The sequence below is a fragment of the Pieris rapae genome, chromosome 4, assembly GCF_905147795.1.
Source record: "Pieris rapae chromosome 4, ilPieRapa1.1, whole genome shotgun sequence".
Lineage (NCBI taxonomy): Eukaryota > Metazoa > Arthropoda > Insecta > Lepidoptera > Pieridae > Pieris > Pieris rapae.
In genome coordinates, this window is record NC_059512.1 from 3,080,704 (window position 1) to 3,107,406 (window position 26,703).

Below are 26,703 nucleotides of genomic sequence, written 5' to 3' on the forward strand. Positions count from 1 at the left end.
ATAACAACATGGGCCAATTATAAATCTTCACAAATAGTTTAATTTGAATGAATATATATAACAAGAAGGTACCTAGACATTTCAAAAAATTTTAGTGTTAAACAAAACAATAACAATAAACAGAAAAACAGAATTTAATTTGTTGACAATGAAAATGAAGTCAATACACTTCATTCATCCTGGTTAAAATAATTTTGTACCAGAGCTCTCCTTGCTGCCTCCACACTCCAAGCGAACATGTCAATGTCCACCGTTGAGTTATTGAATTTGTTTGCTGCCCTAACCATAAAGTTCCTCCCTCTATAATTTGTGTTTACTCTCGGCACGTGCAATATGTTCATAATTCTAAGTGTTTTGTTATATGTTCGAAGGCTTATTTTACTCACTAGCTCAGTACAATCGACTTCGCCAGTAGCAATTTTCATAAGGTAGATAGTGTCCGCAATATCACGTCGTAATGACAATGGTAACATGTGAAAATGTTTACACCGGGCTCTGTAATCAGGCAGCGAAATTTTGGCCTTAAATTGCAAGTGCTTAAGAAATTTTTTTTGGATATTTTCAATTCTATTATTGTAAAAAGCATACTGAGGGTTCCAAACTTGTGATGCATACTCTAAGTTGCTTCTAACATACGCACAATATAGAATTTTCAATGTCTTTACTTGGGTAAAACTAGATGATGTTCTTAAAATAAAGCCAAGCATTTTGGTCGCTTTCCGTACAATACTACCTATATGTAAATCAAATATTAGCTTATTATCATGCAGAACTCCTAGATCCCTAATAACATCGACAGCCTCTAATGCAGAATTTTTAAGTTTGTATGTTATACTGATTTTATTACTTTTCCTAGTAAATGTCATACAAAAGCATTTCGAGACATTCAAATCCAGCTTGTTTCGAAAACAATAATCCTCAAATCGATTTAAATCTTCCTGGAGTTGTAATGCATCCTGCGTGTTTGTTATTATCTTCATAATTTTCATGTCGTCCGCATATAGTAATATTTTAGAATATTTAAAACATGATAGTATATCGTTCACAAATAGTATAAATAAGAGGGGTCCTAATAAGGAGCCCTGTGGAACACCTGAAGGAATAGACATCCAATTAGATGTATATCCTTGTAAAACGACCGCTTGTGAACGATTGTCAACGTATGACTTGAACCAGCGAAACAGGTCGCCGTGTATACCCATGGATGCCAACTTAGTAAGCAAGATGTCATGATCAATACGATCAAAACATTTGCTGTAATCTGTGTAGATGACATCGACCTGCGCTCGCCTATCCATGCCACTCGATATGTATTCATTGGCAATAATAAGGTTTGAGACCGTAGATCGATTCCTTAAAAACCCGTGTTGTTCACTGGTGAGCTGAGGCTTTACAGCTGCATACACCTGTTGATATACAATTTTTTCAAAGATCTTGGCAATGAGACATAGTTTAGAAATTGGTCGGTAATTTTCAATATCACATTTATTGCCCTTTTTATGAACAGGAGTAATGAAAGCTGCTTTCCATATGTTAGGTACTAGACCTTTGCGTATGGAGAAATTAAATAAGTACGAAAGTGGTTTTGACAAATTATCAGCACACTTCGTTAAGAATAGTGGTGGAATAAAATCGGGACCACCCGATTTTGAGAGATCTAGTTTTTTTAGCAATGCCGATATTTTTTTAGGTTGTATTTCGATTGCGGATATATTAGAGTCACTGTTTTGAGCATGTTGTGATGTGGTAGTTACGGTTGTGTATGGATTGTTGAAATTATCATTTCTATACGTAGACTTAAAGTATTTAACAAAAAGATTAGCGATATCTTCACCCTTGCTGGCTGTTTCGCTACAGTAATTCATAGTTTTCGGAAAGGAGTGGTTAAGTTTTTTACTTTTAATGTAAGACCAAAAATGTTTAGGATTAGTTATTATTGAATTTTCAGTTCTGCTAATATATTCATTGAAGCACTGTCTCTCAAGAATCTTGACACGTGACCTGAGAAGCGAAAAAGATTCAAAATCCGAGAGGTTCTTGTACTTTTTAAACTTACGATGAAACTTAAATTTTTCCTTGATCATTTTAATTAAAGGTAATGTGTACCATTGTGTAAACAGATAATATCATTTATATGAACAAATTAATACGGCACAGGTCAAAGTATCGTACGCGGCTAATCACTGGGGTCATGAAAGGTCGTGCACTCGCATCTTGACCTATCAGCTGTTCATATTAAATATCTTTGCGATCTTAAATAATACTGTTGTTGTAATCATATACCGTCTTTTGTTCACGGTCTAATGAATCTTTTATTTATGTTTTTAATATCTTAAACAAAAGGAAACGAATATTGTTATTGTTTCGTCTATTTTAAACTGCTACTGCGTTAGTTAAATAATTTCATTAAACAAAAAAATGTTTAGAAATATCCTTTCACTGAGTATTGTCATTTATAACATTTTTTGACATTCAACACCTTATGTCTTCATTCACCGTGACCATGCACGCTGTAAAGCACGCAAAACGTCGGATAAATTTAAAATTATGTTAAATAATTATAAGTTTATAATACACGGCTTCAATCTGGTTAAAAAGTGTTTTTTTTTAAATATCCTTTTAATGCAAAAGTTTACCTATAAATATAAATTTAGTAATACCAACCAATAAAAATTAATTAGTTACGCAACTTTTCTTAAATAGCCCTAACTAATAATTAATAAATACGGCTAAAATTACCTAAACATTAAAACCTTGTTTTAGAAAACAAGCCATCTGGTGTTTCTTAACATACATTAAAATAGTAATTGTGAAAATTTACATGAATTGAAATATTGCAATAGAAATAATTTACGTGTGAATTTGTTTAATCTAGGACGCTATCAATGTTTACATTACACAACGTGATTAGTAAAGGTTTGGATGTCATGTTAGGAAATTGCATGGCTTATTTACATTCCGATAAAATTTTATCGTTTAGCCATATATGACATGAAAAATTACACGGAAATTTTACTTTTCAATATAGGTTATCGTTGTGGAAAATTAAAGTTATAAAACTTTTATTAACAGATTGTTTTGAATACTCTTTTTAATAACTACAACAAAGATTTGATTAATTTAATATAATAACAGAGCTACAATCATTATTGGCAGTATATTTTTAATTAAGATTATCGTGATTTGTACTGCCATTTTTACAAATAAAGTCGAAAGATGGCGCTCGATTGTGGTTCACAGCGTCTCCAGTCTAATCTTGTGAGTTGTGACTCAATCCATTAGACCTATCACAATCAAGCATAACGTAATGTTTCATTTGTCCGCGTACAATCGTGCCTCATTTACGTATATGTTATTGCTACTAATTGTTATAATACTGACGAAGATGATTTTTTAATTTTTATTACATAAACACTCTGATTTCATGGCTCAAAAACTCATACACGGTACATATGAGCCACTTAAGTCCAAATGTAAAACAAATGAACATCTGAAGATAAATTCATTTGTTTTAAGCGAATTGGTAACTTGATTGAATTCAGTGTTTTAAGTTTTTGTATTAATATCGTTAATTTGTATTTCGCAATTTATATTAAACGTCGTAAGGGTTAACCGTATACATATTATATAAACAAATTAATATAATACCAAAATAAGAGAAATATTGGTTTATTGTAGGAATTCATACTACAGTTTTAAATGTTAACATCTTGCGTGATAGAAAGATTATGGTCAACGATTTTATAATAGGTTCAATTTATCTTGTAATCTCTAATGTAAGTAGTAGATGCAGGATATCACCAACATTCTTCAGTCAGGGTATGTACTAGTTTTCACTGGATAATGACTAGATTTCTTATGACATGATACTTAACAAATCATCAAACAACATTAATTTTTTATCGATTTTCGTTTTTTATAAATCAGTAACGCTATGACTAAATTGGTCATAGCGCTACTGATTTATAAAAAACTGGCCTCTGATTTTTGTTTGTTTAGTGATTATATTTTCTAATACGCTAATTGGTGATCAGCCTTCTGTGCCTGACACCAAGTTTATAAGTGTAAGGAATGTCGGTCGGAATTGTCGAATTTTCGATATTTTCCTTTACCACATGAGATACTGTTAAATGAGCACATAGACTGCAAGTCGAAAGGGTTTGAAACCACAACTTCGGTCTCCATAAAAGATTTATAATTAACATTAGACTAAGGCTACTTGATACCAGGCTATAGGCAACACCAGAGCTCTTACTTATCATGGATTCGGTAAATTCAATTTTAAGTTCCAATCCTTATATTACACTGAAGTTTCGCAAGGAAATTTTGAGCTATATACATTTCAGGTGAAGTACGTTGTTAAACTCAACTGATTGTTTGAAATATCAATGTTGCCTATTAAGTTTCGAAAACAAGTATACTGTATCAGTTACATCTTCATCATTCAATTGTTTTTATAAGACTGTAGAAAAACATGACCTGAACTAAATTTATATTGTATGTAAAACATGTTTTTGTTGAGAAGACGATTTGCTTTTGTTTTTTACCGCGCCTACAGACCGTATTACCTACAGCTTAAATATGTTCATACACATGAGAATGAATATGACAATAAATAATATATGTTTTGCAATTAAGTTCTTATATCTCAAAGGTGAAAAGATTTTCTATTTAATAGCTTAAATCTAATATGCAGATAAACAATATTATTGAACGAGATGGAGGAATCTGTACCTAAATGATACGCCTGATTCGGAATTCAAATTCAAAATTATTTATTTTGCTCCATATAGTTACTAAAATAAAAAATGTCCCTTTAAAGTAAATACTAATTACTTGTACTTGTGTGAATTTGTGTGTATGTGTGTATGTGGGTGTGTAAAGTTGTACAATTAAAGCCATTAAATCCTCGACTTGTGTAACTCAAGTTTTGCCAGCCATTGGTATAATTATCACTTCAATCTATGCAGACTAAGCGGGTACATATTAAAGGTTCCTGTTTACTTTATATAACCGTATATATTAATACTAACACATACTAAATATTAATGAGATCCCAATTTTATTGATGTATATGTTATATAAGGTTATATCCATATAACATGCATCTAATAAATCTGTCCAACGTTATGTAAGTAAATTCGCACAGGGAGAATATCGGTCATCTTATTCGGTTGACTGAGTTCACTTGACAAATTATCCAATTACCGAACAATTGCCCAGCGACAGCTGAATAACTATGACACCTAAGTCACGATCTGCCCTTCGCAATTACGAAAATACTGCAATCTTTGTTGAAGATAATATTGCAATAGTTTTCTCAATGACCGAACAGAACCAAAAGAAACCCGCAATATTTTATTAACATCTTAATATATATAAATCTCCTGTCACGATGTTTGTCCGCAATGGACTCATAAACTACCGAACTGATTTTAAATTAAGTTGGCACAAACAAAAATCATTTATTCATATAGGTAACATAATGTACACTTATGAACGTCAAAAAAAAAAGAAATGTTCATTAAATAATTCTAATTTTACATTTACTGCCAGTTCTCAAATCGAGGGCGTAGAACGGAAGAGAAGAACTGGCAATAAACTCTCCGCCACTTTTTTTAATCGTCAAGTTTTTTTTACACAATGTAAGGAGCTGCAACCATTACACCATATTCCATATGAACATCGTGAGCAGTTTGATCCAACTTAAGAGATAGGATGATAGGATAGATCTTTAATTATAGTCGCAGTTTTATTTTATTGCACTTATTTGTTTATTATTTGATACAATTCTAACAGATGGCGCTGTGTTAAAATACCAACGTTTCACATAAGCCATAGCACAAGATTTTTAAAATAGCCACAGCAACGCTTGGCCGAGTCTGCAAGTTATATGATTAAACGTAATACTCACTACTTGAGAAGCATAATGTACGCTGCTGAATCGGAGCCAAACTCGTTGGCCGTTCTGGCCCCACCAGCTCGGAACAAAGAAGCGTCTGTCGTACCAGACGAGACCAACGTGATCTCTTAGCGAGGCGTCTTCACCAACATCATTGTATGACGAGGGTACCGGCATAGGAATCACCGGACCAGTCTGTAAATAAATGGTATTTGTAGAGAATAAAAACACAGAAGGAAAGGAACGTCAAATATTATTGTTCTCTTTCATAAGTTTAGTCTGTATTATGAATAGATAAATAGTATGTATGGTAAGAGCCATTGAGAACTATTTTGGCGGTAAAAAAATATTACAGTGGATTTCGTGTAAAACGACGTTGAAGGCACCAGTCTTATTTCGTCGTTATATACGGAAGTCGTTATGGGCAATGGTTGGATAACATTAATAATATTTAGTTTGTATTAATGTATTATTGAAAACATTTGCACACATAATTATACATAACATTAAAAAATAACTCAAAATTAAATATCCAAAGTCGCTTTAGCAGCATGAATTTTGTACTAAAGTATGCTTTAAATTCAATGGACTAAGACTTAACGTCGTTATAGCCAATATTCGCTACAACTAAGGTCGTAATAAATAAAATCCACTGTATTTTAATTTTAGCTAGAACATTTAGGCACCTGTCAAAACAAATAAATTAAAATGACACATTTTTCAATGTGATTGTCATTTAAGCCATTAATATCTAGTTATATCTAGCTTGAGAATTTTATAAGACTTCTTTAACAAATTATCCACTAATCCTAAAAGTCAGTAGGTCATTGTGACGAGGTTACGAATGACATATCTAAATTTATAAAGGGGATAGTTTATTTGTACGTTTGTAATAATAACGATGTGAAAGAATTATTATTTATTCTTGTCATTATTTTCCACTTTAAAAAAAAATATACATATATATATAATTTAAGTATACAAAAGCTGCTCAATCTTATTGAATTATATAGGTTAGGTAAGTTAACTATTGTCCTATAATAATAAAAAAAAACAAATGACTGACCGCTATATACAAAACAATTACAAATAAATATCATGTGTGTACTTATTTACACGAGTAAGAAGCTATCATTCTTTGGCGTAACAATAGAAGAAACTAAAATATTGTAAAGCAACCAGTTTTGTAGTCTATATTATGTAGCAATACTTTATTAAATTGCAGTATCAATAATATATTGGTAAATTCGTACTGTACAGTACAGTACCAGTAAAAGTACCAACCGAACAAAACCGAAAAAAATAGAGGCATTCGAGATGTATTGGACCAAAAAGTCCATTCTCAACCAACTTAATATCACCAGAGACATGCTGAGGATAAGTGGTGTAGTGATAACAAGTCGACGTATCGCTTATTACTTTTCAAGAACGACCTTCAATAATGAAGACATGTAATGTAAAGATAAGATGTTATATGCTAATTAAAACACGTCAAATATACGCTTTACGCTTAATCAGTCAAATCAAATCAAATAACACTCAAATAACACTTTATAATACACCTGTATTCGCAGCTGTATTCTTAATAAAGATACATTTTTTGTAATAAAATAAGTGAAAAATAAAGGCAACAAAATAAGAAAATTATATTATGATCACATCGTTACACTCCTTGTAAAATGGAGTATTTCACACCTTTCTTATCATGTGAATTTGTGTAAGACTTTTCTGTTTCCCAGGGAAATTTGCAACATCCGGTCGTGTTACATCATTCCTACACTACAAGTGTCGAAATATATAATAATAACTCTTATTTAAACATGAGAATTAAATGTTTCTTCATAAAGTAGTAGCATAACAAGCAACTATGGTCGAAATGGGTGTTTCACCGCGACTAACTACTATGCTTATGTTTGTATCCTATGTAATTAAGTACTAATGAAGTTTAAATTTGACATATTTATCCTCATCTTACAAACCTTTTCAAGATCCTGTTCGAACCATCCGTTTTTGTATCCGAACTCCGGGTCTGTGGGAGATTTCCTAAAATTCCACACACCATCTAGATTTCTAAGGTCTCTAGTTTCAGTTGCCCGAGGATAAAGAGCTGCCCCTGGATTCACAGTTTTCTTTCTTGGCAATTGATTTATCTCATTTGTGTTAGCTGTGACTGGTACAGTGGCCTCGACGTATGAAACAACTATTGTGCATAACAGGAACAAACCGCATCTTCTTAACATTATCTGTAATAAATTATTTTAGGTATAAAATTTAAAAAGAATATATATTGTATGTGAAGAATTTAATGTAAATATAAATTTGATGTTAATTTTAAAGTATCCCAACTTTATAAAGACGAATATATCTAATAATATCTTTAGCTGTTAGTCTTTAACGCCTAATACACTGAACGGATGTAAAAGAAATTTGGTTTAACCAAATTTCTTTAGTTAATTTCTTCGTAGGAGCAGAAAACATTGAAAACGGAAATAGGTAACTGTTATCGAAAAAACACGAAACACTGAGTACACACTCTGCTAAAATAGGCACTTGATAAATATATGTACAATCGTTTAGCGTTTTTGAATTACTAAGGAGCTAGCACTAGGCTTATTTAATACTATATATATAATTTAGACACAATAAATAATCTGTTTATTAAGATTATCGAAGACTTGTTTAAAACAAATTTGACTGGTTACTAATTCAAATTGAGATCAATCGTATGAGATCAATAGCACTTTCTGTGTACAAGACATGCAATGTCGACGCTCTTGCATTCAGAATTTCACTTTCTATGAATAAAATGTTTGCGTCTCATAATAGTATTGGTACTGCGAGCGTAATATAACCGTCTTATCAACGTTTATTGCATAACGTGTTTGGGTTATATCTATAGCTTAAAGGATATTTCCGAATTTTTATTCATAGAACAGGGCAACATGCGATAGGGCTCGCGAGTGCGTGGCCGGAACCTAAGTCCAATTGGTTCGGAAATACTTCAGTGGAAAGCTTGCTCAGCTGTGATACGGAAGGCGAGGTAATACTCACCTGTACCAAAGACAACGCTCTTGACTCTTAACTAAGCCATACTTGAGTCAAATTAAAAAAATATTCGTTTTCATACTTCGCTCTGGCCAATGAGCAAAGCAAGATAGAATTTCTATCAAAGACGATTGAGAGCTTTGTCCTTTAATACTCTGTATTAAATGATTGATATTTTCACTTAGGCTTGAAGTTTAACTATTTCTATAACAATTTTAAGATTAAGATTTCTATCTGGGTATCATCGCGGAAGTTATTATCTCGTGCGATTTATTTAATTGTTGATAAAATAATACTTATATTCCTTTGTTTCCGTTTGTTCATATTCTTTGTTAAGTTCAGTGTGAATGTGGACCATTGTGGCACTACAATTCGAACATAGATTTTTTAGAAAAGTATGAGTAACAGTACTAATATAAAAAGAAAACAACAGGGACTAAACCCAAAAGACAAAATAATTACAACGATGATTTTAAAATTCGCCTGAATACAGCAAAGCACGAAAACATACCAACTTTGAAAAACTGAGTGTTACAGAAATTGTATATTCTTTGAATTGTAAATTGGGGGCACGAAACTCGGTACTAGAAGAGCCCTGGCTGGAACATGAAAGTATATTAGACCAAGAAGTCTAGAACTATTGGTTCGAATTGAAAAAAAATATTTTTGTCTTGCAGTTGTCGAAAAGGCAATATTAAATCACTAAAACCTGTAACACAGGCGAAACTGCGAGGCACAAATAGTTCCTAATAATTATATGCATAAGAGAGAGAAAACTTCTAGGCTGATGCTGGGTTTAGGTTTCTAGGTTTCGAGCCGAATATTTATATTATACGTAGCGGCGTGAACAATCAATCTTACAAGCCTTTTAGTATTTCCATACTATCGCTATTTACTAACTTTATTACAAAACAAACACACACTTCTAAATGTATATTATTTTAGCACTCAATCATAAATGGGAGTATTGAAGGTCTTCGAAGATGGTCGCAAGAACCACGAGGTAGACTTGCAGAATCTAATCCCCACAAGGGGCTGTATTGATGAAGGATGATGAATTAAAGATGATAAGTCATTATAGGCTTTGAAAACCATGAGTATGGTATTTAATTAACCTCAAATAAACGAGTTCAGAATTTAATGTGAATTTTTGAACTTATAAGTACCAAACAATAATGCTATCATTAATTTCTGTCGCGTTGGTTTTTGGATGAATTATGCAATCTATTAAATCATCGGGCTTTTATTAATTGTTTTTCTTTATGCAAAATATAAATATATTTGAACGTCTCACCTTCACCGTGTCAGGCTTATTGTGGTTATTAATGAACTACACCGTTCGTTTGCACAGTCAATAATGACGGTATTTAATTATCAATCTAATTTAAATACCAGATGTCAACAAGGCTATTCTGTAAAACCGATACTGATCCCGAATCATTAAATATGTAATTTATTTGAATTATGTTCATCAATATTGGAATCACATTCCAATTCCAATAATTATCACGCCATTGTAAGCAACATTTTTCATGTTTATGTTTGTTTTAAATTCTAAGTCCATGGTACGGAAACTTAATATCAAAGTTGGAATCGTTAATGACAGGGTAAAACTGCTGATTCTTGATTAGTTCCATAACAGCAGATTCCTCAGATAGTTGACAAAATTTATGGTCATACTAATGGTTTATTGCAAAATATACTTTCTAGAGCAGCGCATAACTCACATTGAGATTCCACACACCAGCATATACTAGGTATGCCACGTTGTCTATGTACATGAGATTTTTATGTCTGTTTGTAATCAAGAGCTGTAATATTTTTTTTTAAATATGGTATTTAAGTTTGTTTTGAGTATGGAATTGTTGGCAAAAATTGATATCGTGTTAAAGTTTATGTCGAAGTGTATGTGGTTGATGTATTGAGAATAAAACAGTTTGATGCAATGCCGAATTTAGAGGTGTACATTAAAAAATTCATTGTTAAACTAAGTATGGATTCTTTTATTAATAAAGTCTCTGTTGTGGGGCTTTTTGTGGAGACTGTAGCCCCTACATCCGGGGCTAGTATAATAAACCGAAATTTAACTAGAGTAAAACTGTATAAAACTTTGACACACGTTGTTTATACAGCAATGGGTTGCTTTGAAATAATGTAAAGTTTCTTTCATTTTCTGATCTCAGCATATTAGAAAAAATAACACGAAAGAAGACGCGGGTACAATATCTGTACAATTTGCGTTCACATAACTGTTACAGATCAATAATTAGAGTTCCCATTATGTGTAATTGCATTGTTGGAATCGCTTAAACCCACAAAAAATTTAACAAAGTATGTACGCAATTTGTCACTTGTTTCGAAAGTGTATTTAACAATAAACGTATTTTAGTCGCATTTATTTGCAAAGCGACTACTGACTATGCAAACTCATTTATTTTGCTATGAAAATATTATTATAAAAGTGTGAGAACAACGTTCATTTTTGAGGTTGTGTAAAGTGTAATGTGTATTACAAAGTAACATAGCGTTATGTAATAAAGTTTATTTTATTATTTTTAAAAATGTAATGATTGTTTAACAGTATGTATGAAGTTTTAAGTCTTATAAGTCAGAAACGTTTAACTAGTTTGGCAATCAATACTGTTACATAAAAACTTATCTTTTTTTTCAACTTTTTAATTATTTTGAATTTGTAACACGTATACCATTTTTAATTTTTTTTCGATTTTGCACCATTTCACATATCTTTTGTGTTTATTATCGAATTTCAATATGGAATGGGGTGTTAAAGAAAAGAAGGTAGGTTCGTACATCGTTCTATCAATAGATACAACAATACTTCGTCCGTTAAAGTCCAGAAATGATGAGAATCGGCCCCGTGCTTAGAACTACAAAGTCTGTTGATTTTGTTAATGTCAGAATTCGTCGAATCTAAGCGATTTTTTAATTGAATACAAACCTAAAAAACGCTTGGAATGTTTTAACTTTTTAGTGAGTCGTATACAAAATATATTTTTACTTACATACATTTCGATTCCTGTTTTAAAACGCGATTCTTAATCTTTTACGAATTTTCAAGGTAAGACTTTCTGCATATCCGGTTTTAAGCATTTAAACTGTAACTAACGTAATGTTAAAGAGCCAGCAAAAAAATTAATTAGACATAGATCAAAGTCCGATAGTTAACTCCAAGTTAATTAGCTTCCTGTTAATTTGTAATAACTCATAAGAAAATTAATTATAATTTTGTTGTGTTGATTAGTAATTGGCATTGCCATGTAAGAACAACTTAATTTAAATTAAATTGATAATAAATAATAAATATGTAGTGTTAGCTAATATTTTATTTCTAATTAATTAATATAAAAAATATATCTCTAGTTTAATACTGTTTTAATTAGACCTTATGTTACATCAATATATTATTCACCAACTTCGAATGAATTCTGTTTTTGATATGATAAAAACTGTTACTTAATTCTTCTTCCGCGGAATAGATTGTCGAACGCTTTTTAAAGGTTCCATTCTTGAAAAAATTATGGTTTCATGTTGTAAGTAGAATTAAAATCAAAGATCAAATGTTAGTATCGATTTCTACATTGGATCGGGAACCTTTGAAAACGGTTTTTGCATACATAACACTGAGTATTGAAAATTATATAATTTCAATTATTTGTTGCCAAAGCTGTGGTTGCAAATTTGTTGTTGTTAACATATGCTGAAAGTTAAAGCTTACTAGCATTTTCCAAGCATTACGTAAATATTATACATATAATATATATATTATACATAAAATGACACTATTATGTAAAACACAAGTAATTTGCAGGCTATTGACCCGTAGCAAAATTTATTCGAACAAACTTGTTTTTATTGATGTTTTGGTAACATGAATATTTATAGTCTCTAGAAGTAACGAAGAGTAATAAATATCACTTACTTGCAATAAAATAACAATAACAACAAACCCAAAAATAATCCATTTTCTATTAATTGACATAATTGTCAAGTCTGGATAATATTGACGTCTATTTGAGTGTAAATTTTAGTTGTTTCGCGCGCTTTTTGTGTAGCAACTACATATAAAGATTTAATTAAATGCAGATATGTAATTTAAATTTGAAGTAAGGGGTTTAAATAGCAAGGAATTTTCCCAAGGAAAGTCCCTTTTCGTTATAAAAGAGAAATCTTGTTCCATACTAATATTCTAATTCAGTGATCCTCATATCCAGCTGAATGTGTTCATTGTGCTCTGTGGAATGTATTATCATAGATCTCTTTAATGTTAGCCTTCACAAATGCTCTTTGTTGTAGCTCATTTACAATGCACCATATTAACTTGCACTATGTGCGAAAAAACGGTCGACGAATGAAATATTTGTCCATAGAATAGTTTTAAAATTAAAATGTTATTTGTGAATGGCTTTATTTTAACACGAAATTCGAATTATAAAAGTCGGAGAAAAAACGGCTTGTCGAAAACGTTTCTAAGCACTGTTAAAGATGACAGATGAAGTTCTAGAGAAATGTTGTGGAACAGATATTTTTTTCTACATAAATATGCTGTCGCAAAATATGTTACTGAGCGCAAGACTTGAAGCCGAAAGGACCATTTAAAAAAAATATCCCTGGAACCCTGAGGAAGTTTACAACCAGGAAACTTGTTTAAATAATAAATTCAGGAAAAGCGGTCGAGCAAAGTGTAGCTACTAAAACGATAGGCTTAGTAAAAAAATCATATCAAGGCGAAACGAATTTCGCGGCGGCAGCTAGTACATATTATATAAAACAAGCAAGCTCAAAAACTAATGCGCGGAATTTATTGTGTTTTTCACCAATATGACCTTGATGATTTATGCAAGGTTTAAATAGATAATTATTAAGGCGGGTGACGGCTACCTGTCCTAATAAGTAATACCAGTCTATCTTATGTTCCATTATTACCGTATTTTATTTTGTTTTATTAATCTACGTATTTTAAATACTTTATCTGAAATTGACTTCTAAACATGACTATTATTATTCATATACAAATTGCATATTAATGAACAATTATTTTTGTATTTGTTTACGGTATCCTCTGGCTGATTCTTACTGTTGTTTTGCAAGACATGCTGTCATGGATTAGATTTCGGGCCATAAAATTACAAACTAACATGACAGACAGAATGAGACAAAAGTAACAAAGGGCAATATGTTATGTTAGTTAGTTAAATATCTTTACAATAAGCTCGTTGTTCGAAAAGGCCGGTTAGATAATTAGTGGCATTGTTCATAAGTGTTTCTAAACGTCTTTGGTCTAGTTGTATTATCGTTGGTTTACGTGTAATGAGGTTTACGACTCCATATTTAGTTTATCAGAAAAGTTACAGAAAAGTCCTTGCTAAATATCGTGAGTAGGTCGTCATGTTGCCTACATCTTGGCACTTATGTATTTATATATTTTTGTTCTGACCACATTACTTCGTATGGAGACGGGAAGATGTATTAATTATTATCAGTTAACATGCTTACTGTTGTAGAATAATCATATCAAAAACGAAAAAGTCAAATCGTTTAAGTAGTTCTAGGGCGAACAATTGCGAACTAGTGCTCTTGTATGCCAAAAAATTGTCATACAAGACGCTTGCCATAGGCTTAGTCTTTACTCTAAAACTTTCACATTAGGCATATTTGTATTTAACGTAAAAACTAGACTGGTATGAACGCGAACTGTCAAGTTTTAAAATGGTATATGTCAAAACGCACGCCGCGTGAGTCAAATGACAATCATTTAATATTGTGAGATATAATAATGTATTTTAATGTGACTTAATGCAACTAGTATATTTCAGTCTTCCGGTGAAGTTGAAACTAAAAACCTGCTGCACTTTCTGTAATCTATATCTTAATGTAGTGGAAATCCGGCAAGTAACCTTAGCTCTCATGTTAAGACATAATTGCAATATCACGGAAACTTATTTTGAAATGTAATTTATTTGAGATGAGATCCTGAAATAGGATTCAGTTCCTTTTTACAATCATTAGTTAAACATACATTAGGATAACCTAGAATCGAGACAACGCTAAATAGGACGCTGCATATGTCATATAGCAAAATCAAAAATGAGACAACTGCGTGTTTTCTAAGTAAATTTCTTAATAATTTTTACATGGTCACGCTGACCATGGAAAAATTATTAAAGAATATGATTTAATAATGAGGGCGAACTGGTAAACGAATTGATAGACAATATTCGTTCTGTAAAATATAATTTTTGAGATTTTGTATTTGTGCATTTATGTTGAGTAAACAAAATTATAAAACATTACGCAAATTAAAAGCTTTCACCTATTTGCTATAAAAACAGTATTTATCGCAATATGTAAGAAGTACGAGAAAATCTGTCACCATTTTGTGAAATATCCGGTAAATAAATACGCACACATTTTCTTTTTAATTATAATAATAATCGTTTTACTAAGAGATGTATACAATAGTCGCTTTGAAGGTCGTAGGTTCGATCCCCAATGGAATCGTTTAAACCGGCATGTCTCAAATCTAAATCAACAACATGTGTCAGACAGAAGACTGTTCATTTACTTGTCTATGAAATAAAAATCGTCAAAGAACTATGGTAATATATTGTCTATTTTTAGTACGTTGCCAAGGATTCTATAAATGTTAAATTGATTCTGGGATTTACCAGAAATATTATTAAACGACTATCCGACATAGCACACGCATATCGACAAGTACCTTTGAATATTTCAGTTCTAAGAATCAAGGAAAGTAAAAAATTTAACTACCTATTCTACGATCTATAAAGAAAAAACCCGATATATCAGTCATTGAGCAAACAAATCATGTACGCAAACGTTTGAGGTAACGTCTAGTCTCTTTTTTAATATTCTTCAGAGCTCATAGCACATAGGTTACATAAGTTTTTAGGAATTCACACTTGGTCTTTGTGTACACAAAAACATTACCAAATGTTATGTGTTCTTTACATAACATTTTTTATTTATGCGCTTCAAAGATTTTTTTGGAGTAGAGACTCTTAGGCCGTGGGTTTAAGTGCACAGACGCTTAAATGTTACAGGACGGATGTCCGACACGACAGTAATATCACAAGAAGAGAAGCAGAACCTTTTACGCATTCATGCGAAGCACGTGATGAAGATGTTCATTCATCGACGCAAATTAATAGTATTTTCTTAGAAGCATCGAAATAGTGGTTTATTTCAGTATTTCATTTTGTATTTTTTGATCCGCAGTTTACAACACCAATGATCATACATAAATGCAGTATGACAGAAAAAAAAACAATATTTAATATTATCTAATGAAAATAATTCAAATCAAATGTTATATGATATTTCTTATTATCATTTCCTTCACTGTCAATCTCTTAAAATGTGCGTAAATAATGATAAAGAAAATGACCAAACGATGCAACCATGGGTAGCATATGGTACTTTTTTGGTAGGTTGTAACTATAAATATCATACATTTATACATTACATAGTTGTGGTTCGTGCATAGTTTATCTAGCAATCTCGCTTGATCATTGATTTTAAAATTATATAGTAAACTTAATGTAAAATTGTGGTTTGCTTTGCAGAAATATATGAATTAAAATAAGGTATTTTTCCTATATTATAAGTTTCAATAATATTATTGTTATCAAGTTATTTTGATAGGGTATCGGGTCTCGCGTTTCTTTTTGTATTTTTTGTCATACCTTTTTATTCTACTTTACTTTGGTTTTTTCCTCCATTATTGCATAAACTAAAATAAAGTTCACTATTCAGATAATATGACAAGTTTTGTAGAAATGGACAAAAATCATAATATTGCTGCACAATTGCTTTTGTATTATATTATTTAATAATTTACTAATAATACAGGTGATTTAAATAGTAAATATAATCAGTAGACATAATCAAATAAGTGATTCAATAGGATATTTAATTTATTGGTACTTAATACGAAATGCATCTTTAGTTTTAGCCTAACTCTTGGGTATTCAATGCTAATTTAAATTCAACCCCAATTTTTCGTGAATTGAATTGACAACGGTGCTACCTATTTAAGTTGTTTTACTTTATTTTATGTAATAGAGGTAAACTGGTAGAAGACTCATCTGATGTTAAGTGAACCGTTGACACTCACATTGCTAGAAGGCTCGCAAGTGCTGGCGGCCTTTTAAGAATTGGTACGCTCTTTTCCTGAAGGACACTAAGAAATACTTTATAAATACTTTTACCCTAAGTTAAGTTTCTATAAATGTTTTTTTAGGATCTACCAATCAAATCATTCATTCCAATTAGACCACCTAAAATGGCACTTTTGAACATTAAATAAAAAGAAAAAAATATATATAAAAATGATTCTAGTTGCCCGTTCCAAAATTTAGTTTCGTGTGGAGACGAATGGGCTGGAAAGTCCACACTTCTAACTCGAACTTACTCTTTTCCAAAAATAATTTGCAATATTTGTATACATTAATTAAATAATTAAATGTGAAGACAATGTACTCCCAGCATAAAATTACTATACAGGTCTATTAGTAATTGTTAGTATACATGTTCCTGCTATATTTAAAAATATCGATAAAACATCAAAGATTAACAAAAATAATTAAGAAAAAGCGATAAAACAGTGTGTGAGATTAACATAAAATAATGCGTTTCTAGTATTATACAAAAAAAAAGTAACCAAAATATGTAAAAATTAGATCAGCAACGAATTGATTTTGTCAAGGCTCTATGATCGTCCTATGGAGCAGGACCAGCAAGTTTCCTAGCAATTTTATCTTGGATATATATAAGATACATGGGTAATACAACTTTGTTTTACCGTATAGATAACCTTTCAACTTTAAACTGATAACTGATTAGGTTACTTTCCAACTAAGCCATTTCTTTATCACAAGCTTAAAAAAATGTTATTTACTCTGTTGTTGTTTATATTCAAAAGAATATCAAGGTTAAATGTACTCCCATCATTTAATTGATTGTATATAATTTGCATGTGGACAGGTAAAAAGGCATACTATATTTTCGTGGACGTATCATCAAAATTGTATATTAACAAAACATAACTGATAATATAAAAGAGAAGATTATTTATATATATAATAAAAAAGCAATATGTATAAAAGATCACCGCATAATTTAAATAAAAATGTTTGAATACATATAAAATAATTATCACTTTAATATGATCCTACATTTGTTTGCGCTAATAACCTTAAAACATTACTTCGATAATAAAGCAACATTAAATGTTTTTTTAAGATGCGCGTCTATTTATTTTCTGACATTATATTAATTACGCAAAATAGTTAATTTTAAATCATATGTATTAATATTAGCACCTATGTATGTGAAATACTAATAGGCAATAGCCATTCAACTATGTAAACTATTTGCGAAGTAATTAAAAAGTAAAACCAGACACGGATGAGAGATGGTGCAAATATAAATACTAAACACTAATGCTATTAACCTACATAGGAATTATCGTAATTGAATGTTTCTAATACCAACAGTATATAATAGAACATGTGAAATACTTTGCATACTTACATATTGTTTAAAACAAACGAAATTTAATTACAATTATCTTCTTATTTATGAGAATAAAAATATTCAATAATCAACTTGCTATAATCAATCAAACATTATTTAAAATATTTTGCTTATCTTTATTTATATTTTCACTGCGCGCGCTTTGAATTTGACATTGATTTGAATTTCGAACGCACACGCGATTACCGCGCGAAGTTTCTTAGCGGACTGGCTGGTTAGATTGGTAAAGAGTATCATTAGTACAACAGGCACCAGGATTATTGAAGGAATTTCTCATAGATTACGAAATTTTACTTTATTTGTTCTATCCATAACTATCTACTTCTTGTAACTTTAGAAATCGAAAAACAGCAAGAAGTTTATGCTAATAAACTCTATAACTAAACTAAGAGGATAACTTAACAGTACTTGTACACGAATTAATAATATGGGCATAGAGAAATAACTAAGCTATATTATTTAGTTTTCAGATCATTTAATTTAATGTAATTGATAAATTTCCAGGTCACAGAGAAGTATAAACATTTAACTGCGAATAACGTCTATGCTGAATACCAGCGTGCAATGTGTGTAGGATGACTAAAATTTCTAATTCAATCTTACTTTTAAATTAATTGACACGACTTGTCATTTGTTAAGCAGATGTTTAATTCAATGTTCATCTGTGGTTTTCTTTTCACTTAACTAGTTTTTATAGTAGCATTTGAAATATCCCATGAGAATACAAGAAGAGATATGTATATGTTCATTTGTGATTTGTTATATAAAATACAGCATGAATCCTATATACCTAATTAAAAAGATAAATCGAATGCGCAGCGCAAATATTTTTTATTCAAATCCTGACATTGCTTTGTTATTATTATTTGCTTTGGTATTGTATATTGTTCAGCATGAGGTTATTACTATTTTAATTTAGCGGACGAAACGCTAAAAAAAGATTTAGGCTGGGCATCTAGGTGTGTCCTCCATCATACACAACCTTGGCCATGACCTCAATAATTCCAGGCACACAACTTGTCCCACCTACAATTTATTTGGGTTTCTATGGGAATTTCTCACGTCTAAAATAATATGTCATATGTGCTTTGAAGCGCCACGCGATAAATTACGGTCTACGCATAGTTAAAAAAGGTATGGAAATTTTTGAATTTTGAACTACCATCGGATCAAACCAAGCTTGAACAAACAAATATCTGGGATGGAATTAATTAGTATTTAAGAAACATGAAAACGAAACATGATGCGTCATATTAAATCAACAATAAAGTAAAATATAAACCGTGTTAATTTTAACCTGGCCTGACGACAATCGATTACATTTAAATGCAGATAAACTATTTCCACCACGAATAACCTAAATCAAAACCACATATGAAAAAAAACGGAATATCTACAAATATAAAAAAAACTAAATATGAATAGTAATTGCTCAAAATACATGACACAAAACTTGGCTGATTACTTAAAAAAATAATTAAATTCTGTAATTAAACAAAAAAATATGGTGTAAATTTACTGAATCACACTACACCTTAAATAAGCTACAATTTTTTTCGTCTGTATGGTTTTTGAATCGAACCCGATACCCGTCACCTAGCGGATTCTTAATAAGACCGCTTATTTTTTTTAAGCGATCTTAAGCCATGCGCCTTGTACTTGGGGTACATACAAGTCGTAAAGAACGATAGAAAAAAAGGTTAGGTTGGGTAAAAGCAAACAAAAAATGTGCTTTCTTTCATTCATTTTACAAATCATGATGTTTTAATAAATTTCTATGGGGAAAAAGCATCCGCCACCTCGTTATAGTACAACATTGTAGGTTAATATATAGAAAAAAAAGGAGCTGTTTTGTAGCAATTTACGCCATTCGCGACTCTAAAGCTTTCGAATACAGAAAGCTTAACAGCTATAAAACAGGTCGGAAAAATTCACTAACCACCTTTTTATGCATTTATTTATAAGTTATACATAATACAACAACATGTTTACATAAAATTATAAAATGACATCACGAATTTTACACACACACATATCAATTATATAACAAAATAAGCAAGGGAAAAAATTAAACAAGGAACCACAATATAATTACTAAAACTAAAAACATATATAATATTGATATAAATATATGATCCGATTTACCCAACCCGATGTTTTTGCGTGCGATTTCGACATAGTTTATATCCAAAGCGCTGATGACGTTGGGGATTGCAGAGTACCAAACCTAAATATTAAAATCGAGATGGCTGTTACCAGGGCCCTTACTCAGTAACATCTATTAGCGATACTGACAGCGATCTATCTGCTGAATTTATTAGTATGAACTATGACTATGAACCCTGTGATCCAAGACTTCAAATAGAACAAAAAATGCCGATGTTTTCTTATATATTTAAAGTGAATATTTATGCGAAAGGCGTCCATGAAAAGGTCAACTAAAGTTGAATGCCCGAAGCCGATAGATTTGTGTTCGAAGATGCTTTATAAATCTTTCACGGTCATAAAATAAAATCAAGTTTAATTGAATTGTGTGATTTTGCGTATCACTGTTAACAATGATTGCGATGAATGTGCTAATATGTTATATGAAGGTATGAAGCCGTATTCTTTTTTCAATATGTTAGTATTATCAATAATATTAAATATAAGGTTAGCTAAACAAAACAACTTTTTAGTTTTTTGTATTATTTTAGATTAAGATTGGTAAATATATTACGCATCATATTTCTTTTTGTTTTTTTTAGGTTCCAACCCTTTTATTTTTTTGAATTGTGTTATTTATTTTTTCTATAAATGTAACGAAATGTAAAACAAATAAATTAATAATAATTAAAATAATTAAAAAATAATTACAAAGAAATGAAGGCACTGTTATAAATTTAATGTTTCATTAGAGAATACCTTGAATACTGCAGTTTAAGTAATTAAAATTTCTTGATGAATTATAATCATTTAAGGCTAGAGCATCGAGCCCGGGTTTACCCGGGCCGTAAAAACCCGGGTTTTCCCGGTTCTGAGGATTACAAAAAAAACCGGGTTTCAATTTTTAAAACTCGGGTTTTCGGGTTTTTCGGGTTTTTTTTTATACTTTTGTTTTTGTTGTTTATTAAGTTTAAAGCACTTTGAATGCAATAATAAGTAAATTGAATAAAAATTCGCTTTGATAAATTATTATTTATGACACAAAAAGTAGCTTCCTTGCTACGTTCCTACCCATAAACAAGACATGCAAGTTAAATGCGCGTCCATCTCAGGACATGAGAGGGGTGAACTGTGGAGCAGTTGAGAGCGGAGGGTGTATCGTTGCGCGGGTGATGAATACCGGCACCATTTGAGACTGATGCCAACCCAAGTATGCAGGTTATGGTGTCTCATATGGCTGCAGTTGATGGAATTTCTCTTAGAATGTTCTCAAAATCACAAGATTTAAAGTACCTTTCTGAAAAGACCGGCGACAAATAACCAACTACTGCTGATACCGTTCGCCACATAATTTTCAAAGACTTTGATAAAAGGAAGCTAGAAATAATAAACGAGATAAAAATTATACTGTCAGATGAAAAGAAGTTTTCGATATCAATCGATGAATGGACATCTATGAAAAATAGAAGATATATATCGATCACTTTACTTTCACCAAATTTTGCAAGGGATAGCAGTTTTCGAAATCTAGGTCTCATACGCATTCACGGGTTCATGAATGCTTACAATTGATTGAGGCCAAAAGATCGAAATGCTCGAAAAAACCGGTCTACCCGGGTTTTGATTACTCTTAGACCCGAAAACCCGGGTTTTCAGAATTAAACCGAGTTTCGATGCCCTATTTAAGGCTGTTGTGCATGGTATAATTTTGAAGAAAATAATCTCTACTAATGACAAGACATTATTAGAAACGATGAATTTTCATAAATTTTTGTAAATTATTTGTAAGATTCCGTGAAATCGATTTAACTAATTATGCCTAAAATAAGTATCTGACTTATTTGACATTGACCTTCTTGGAATAAACAATAACAAAAATGAAACAGTTTTATAACATTTATATCTAAAAATTAGAATAAATTTGGTTCGAAAACACATCATTTAAAATTTTAAAATGCTGAATAGGTATCGTACCGATCGTCACCACAATAGTTCAATGAACTATCGATTTGACGAGATAAGCTCTCTCGGAAGACATTATGAACTATACTATAAATTTATCGATTGTTTTATAAAATGTCTGTAACAGGCTTTTTAATATTAAAATAATAAAATTTTAATATTATGATAATAATAATATATTGAAAGAACGCGTTAGAAAAACAAACTGTGCATACCATATATATTTTTTAGAATTGTATACTGTTCATACAATTCACCATTTATTACAAGCATCGGTGGTTCAGTGGTAGAATGCTCGCCTGCCACGCGGGCGGCCCGGGTTCGATTCCCGGCCGATGCAATCCCATTTTGGTTTCATACATAATATAAATAAATTTATTAAATTTTCATTATGTCTTAGCGTTTGTAGTAAAGTAAAATAAGTTTTTCGAGTCGATTATTATTTTTTATTCGAAATTGGGCCTTCAATTGAAAAATATCTAAAAACACATACACACATACACATATAGAATACTAATAAAAACTGCAATTAATAAACCATATTAATTAAGACACGATAAGGTGAATTTCAGAATTCAAGAATTAAATCAAAGAATCAGTTAAATTAAATTGTTTTGTAATATAACATACTTGAATATACGGAAATCCATAAATAATTTTATAGTTGAAATTGATTAATTGAAGAACTATATAAGTTAAAACGAAATAAAGGGATAAATTATAATATGTATTTAATTATATTAATACCTATAATGGGTTTTAGATTGCAATGACATCTGCTGGGATTATATAAAACTTCATTAAAATTTTTTTCTGAAAACCCAATAACTGCCATCTGTTTTAATATAACAGAACTATTTTGATATTAACGGAAGTTAACCAACCTGTCGTTACAATATCAACAGCTAGATTGCTCTATTGTAAATTTTATATTGGTCTATATATTATTTCAGTTCTTTAGTATTTTTACACATAATATTTCTTATATTACTACTTACTAGTTTACTAAACTTGCGTTTTAATAACGATGTCTCCGCGTACATTGTTACTTGAAATTTTAGATTGTCACTATGGTAACGGTTGCCCTTTATATTATATCAATGCTAGCCTGGATATATATATATATATATGAATCGCTTATAAAAACCAGTGGAAATATACTCCTAGGGACCAATAAATAAATTTTACTGTATAAAATCTAAATCATATAATGTACCGCAAAATCTTAGGTGTGGTGGATTTCACCAAGACATAACGTAATATAGTAAGTTGTCAGAATTGAGTATTGTTTCAACAAATCCGTGGTTATCCGCGCCCACGTGTGTCCTACATACAATTAAATGCGGAAGGATATTCGAAGTGACTTGCTATTAAAATTTATATTGCATTGTTAAAAAACTGATGACCATATGGGCTGAATATATTACAGACGGCGCCTAAAACAGTTGTTTTTCGAATTGTCATAAAACTTACACCTTTATCTTATGTAAGTGTTATTAAATAATATACAAATATTTAATATATGTATTCCCTCGTGTAAGGGAAATCGTATTTACCATAGTTCCAACAACATTTTTGTGAAATACATACACAAAATTAACTATATATTTTTTTTACACAACTTTTCATTAAAAATATACAAATGCAATATGCAACTGCAGATCTTATAAAGACCAATTGCCAATTTAGATATAATACTTTCATGGATAATTTAATGGAAAGGCATAAGAACCAAAAATAGTAGTTAGTGATAAAAAATTTAATAACCTTATATAAATCGTTTTTGAACAGTACAACCTAATGGTAATCAGGCAGGTACACTTCTACGTCTGTTTTAATTATCATATTTTTAAGCTTAAAGATGAACCTATAGTGTTGATTACGTCAAAACTTAATTATGGTTTTGACGGACCAAAGTCTTCGATATTAAGCGCCTCGTGCGTTAACTACAAATAGGGTAATCGTATCGGGAATAAAGGAAGGTTTATATGACTTTGTCCACATCCGTATTGCTTTTGAAAATACTTAGTGAATGCAGAAACTAGATTTAACACTCACGTACGTCATAAACATCTTACATTTTGATGGAGGCATAGTCTTGTTTATTATTCTGACCTTTATCACTAAGTATAGACTGATTTGTACCCTTATCCACGTAGGTTATCCTTCCTTATACTAAATTCCATTAAAAATGTATCGAAATGTTTAAATTGCTTACAATTCTTTATAACGCCACTTTCACTCACTAAATTGAATTAAATTAACTTATTTAAACTCAAAACATTATAATAATGAATCAGCTGCGTATAATAAATCAATTGTTTACAGAGTAAAAGCCTTTAAGTCTGCCTTTAAGTGCCTTACAAAACAGAAGATAAGAGTATTTTTACTCAATGTGTATTGAGAAAATGGCGGTCAATAATTTATTGCATAATTGTTATCATAGAATGGATGGGCATTGTCGGTGAGTCACTATATGACACATGCATTTGTAACTGCAAAAATCAGGAATAACATCCGTCAGTTATAATTTGCAATTTGTGAAATGACAGAATGCAAAATCAATATACTTTAAAGCCGACGCTGGCAAATGACAATTATTACAAAATCAAAACAAATGTTTACAAACCACTTGAACCGTCAATTGGTAACCGGCTCGAAATTACCGATTTTCTTCTATTTTCTTGTCTGAAATGCTGAGTAAAGTTGGCATTTTTCTAAACGGTTGTTTCATGAACAAAGAAAACATAAGTGTATTACAAATCTTATCTTTACACATTCCTTTGTTCATTATAACATGTCATATAGCGTCCGAAGTGGGAATCTTGCAATGGCCCCAATCAAAAACCATTTCCCGCTAGCCGTCATATTTCATAAGAAGCAGTTTCTTCTCCGTTTAAATAATTAACTGGAGGAGAGAAAGTAAAATGACAGACAAATGTTATCCGTGTTCTGCCCCGGGAGATTGCTGTTGGATCGGTGCGGTTTAGGTGGGTATGCACAGAAGCAAATCCCACATAAACGTTCACCATAAGGTGGTTGCGCCATGGCCTGCGCAATCCATATCCCTTAAAAAAAGAGAATTTCTGTTGACGGAATGCGCCCGTCCGCGTTTTGTCGTTTATATTCTCCAACCCCTGGATCATGATGGATTTGAATCTGCACATTTGATACTGTTATATCGTTCTACATTACACACAACTAAACATAAAGATAACATATAGAATATTGTAACATATTATATATATTAGTATATTACATGTATATTGTGTATTTTACATAGTTTTGAAGACATAAAGAATACTTATAGTATTTAAACCCTTAAGTAAAATGTCATATATTTTATGTGCTAGCTAATGTACAAAGGAAATTGATAAAATATCTTTATCTATACCCATTTTAAAATATCAGGCAGTTAAGCGATAGCCCTAATGTTGACGGTAAATCACTTACGACTTGCTTATCTTAAAATAGCTTTTCGGCTGTTTAAGCTTCTTACTGGCTGAAATGTAAGGCTTTGATTTAGCAGACACATTTCTGAGCTTGATTTAATCTAACTTTTTCTGGAATCAAACCGGAATCTCTTTTGTCATAAATCAAAATTTAGCAAGAATAAACTATGTATATAAGAAACTACGGACTAGATTGATAAAGAGTTCGAATGTTACGTCAATGTATAAAAAAATATAAATAAACCAAAAATTTACGCCCAACGTGGGGCTCGAACCCACGACCCTGAGATTAAGAGTCTCATGCTCTACCGACTGAGCTAGCCGGGCTTCTCATTATCGCTCTAAAGAAGATACGACGTGATACTGAGTGTAGCTAAGAATACCTTCAACAAAAATAAATCTCCATTTTTAAACTTAGTCGCCACGTAGGCATGCTGCACACGATGCTTTTGTTTTTACGTTTCCTCTGCTAAAATAATTTATTTAAAATCTTATTTATAGTTAATAATGCTATGGAGAACATTTATAATTTACATTCTAATAGAATTCTACATAAAGGCTTTCGTTGATCATGACTGCTATAGTACAGCGCGTTTACCAACCAACTTTATGATGAAAATA

At 31.1% G+C, this 26,703-nt stretch overlaps 1 protein-coding gene and 2 non-coding genes across 6 annotated transcripts in view; 1 reads left to right on the forward strand and 2 right to left on the reverse strand.

Annotated features, from left to right (window-relative positions):
* LOC111000292 (beta-glucuronidase) overlaps window positions 1-24,937 on the reverse strand; it is a 36,767-nt gene extending 11,830 nt beyond the window's left edge. For 2 of the 4 annotated variants that reach the window (XM_045627949.1, XM_022269686.2), the window contains exons 1-3: window positions 18,521-18,742; window positions 7,882-8,145; window positions 5,915-6,097 (exon numbers count right to left, since the gene is read on the reverse strand). In XM_045627949.1, the coding sequence (XP_045483905.1) occupies window positions 5,915-6,097; window positions 7,882-8,142 (444 nt within the window). In that variant the 5' untranslated portion in view covers window positions 8,143-8,145; window positions 18,521-18,742. Of the gene's footprint in view, window positions 1-5,914; window positions 6,098-7,881; window positions 8,146-10,241; window positions 10,297-18,520; window positions 18,743-24,848 lie in introns of those variants that run through there. The other 2 variants (XM_045627950.1, XM_022269685.2) reach the window with 2 other exon arrangements.
* Window positions 22,900-22,970, forward strand: Trnag-gcc. The gene has a single exon. It is a non-coding gene; the product is annotated as a tRNA-Gly (tRNA).
* Window positions 24,938-26,336: 1,399 nt separating the features above from the next.
* Trnak-cuu lies at window positions 26,337-26,409 on the reverse strand. The gene has a single exon. It is a non-coding gene; the product is annotated as a tRNA-Lys (tRNA).
* Between the last annotated feature and the right edge of the window lie 294 nt (window positions 26,410-26,703).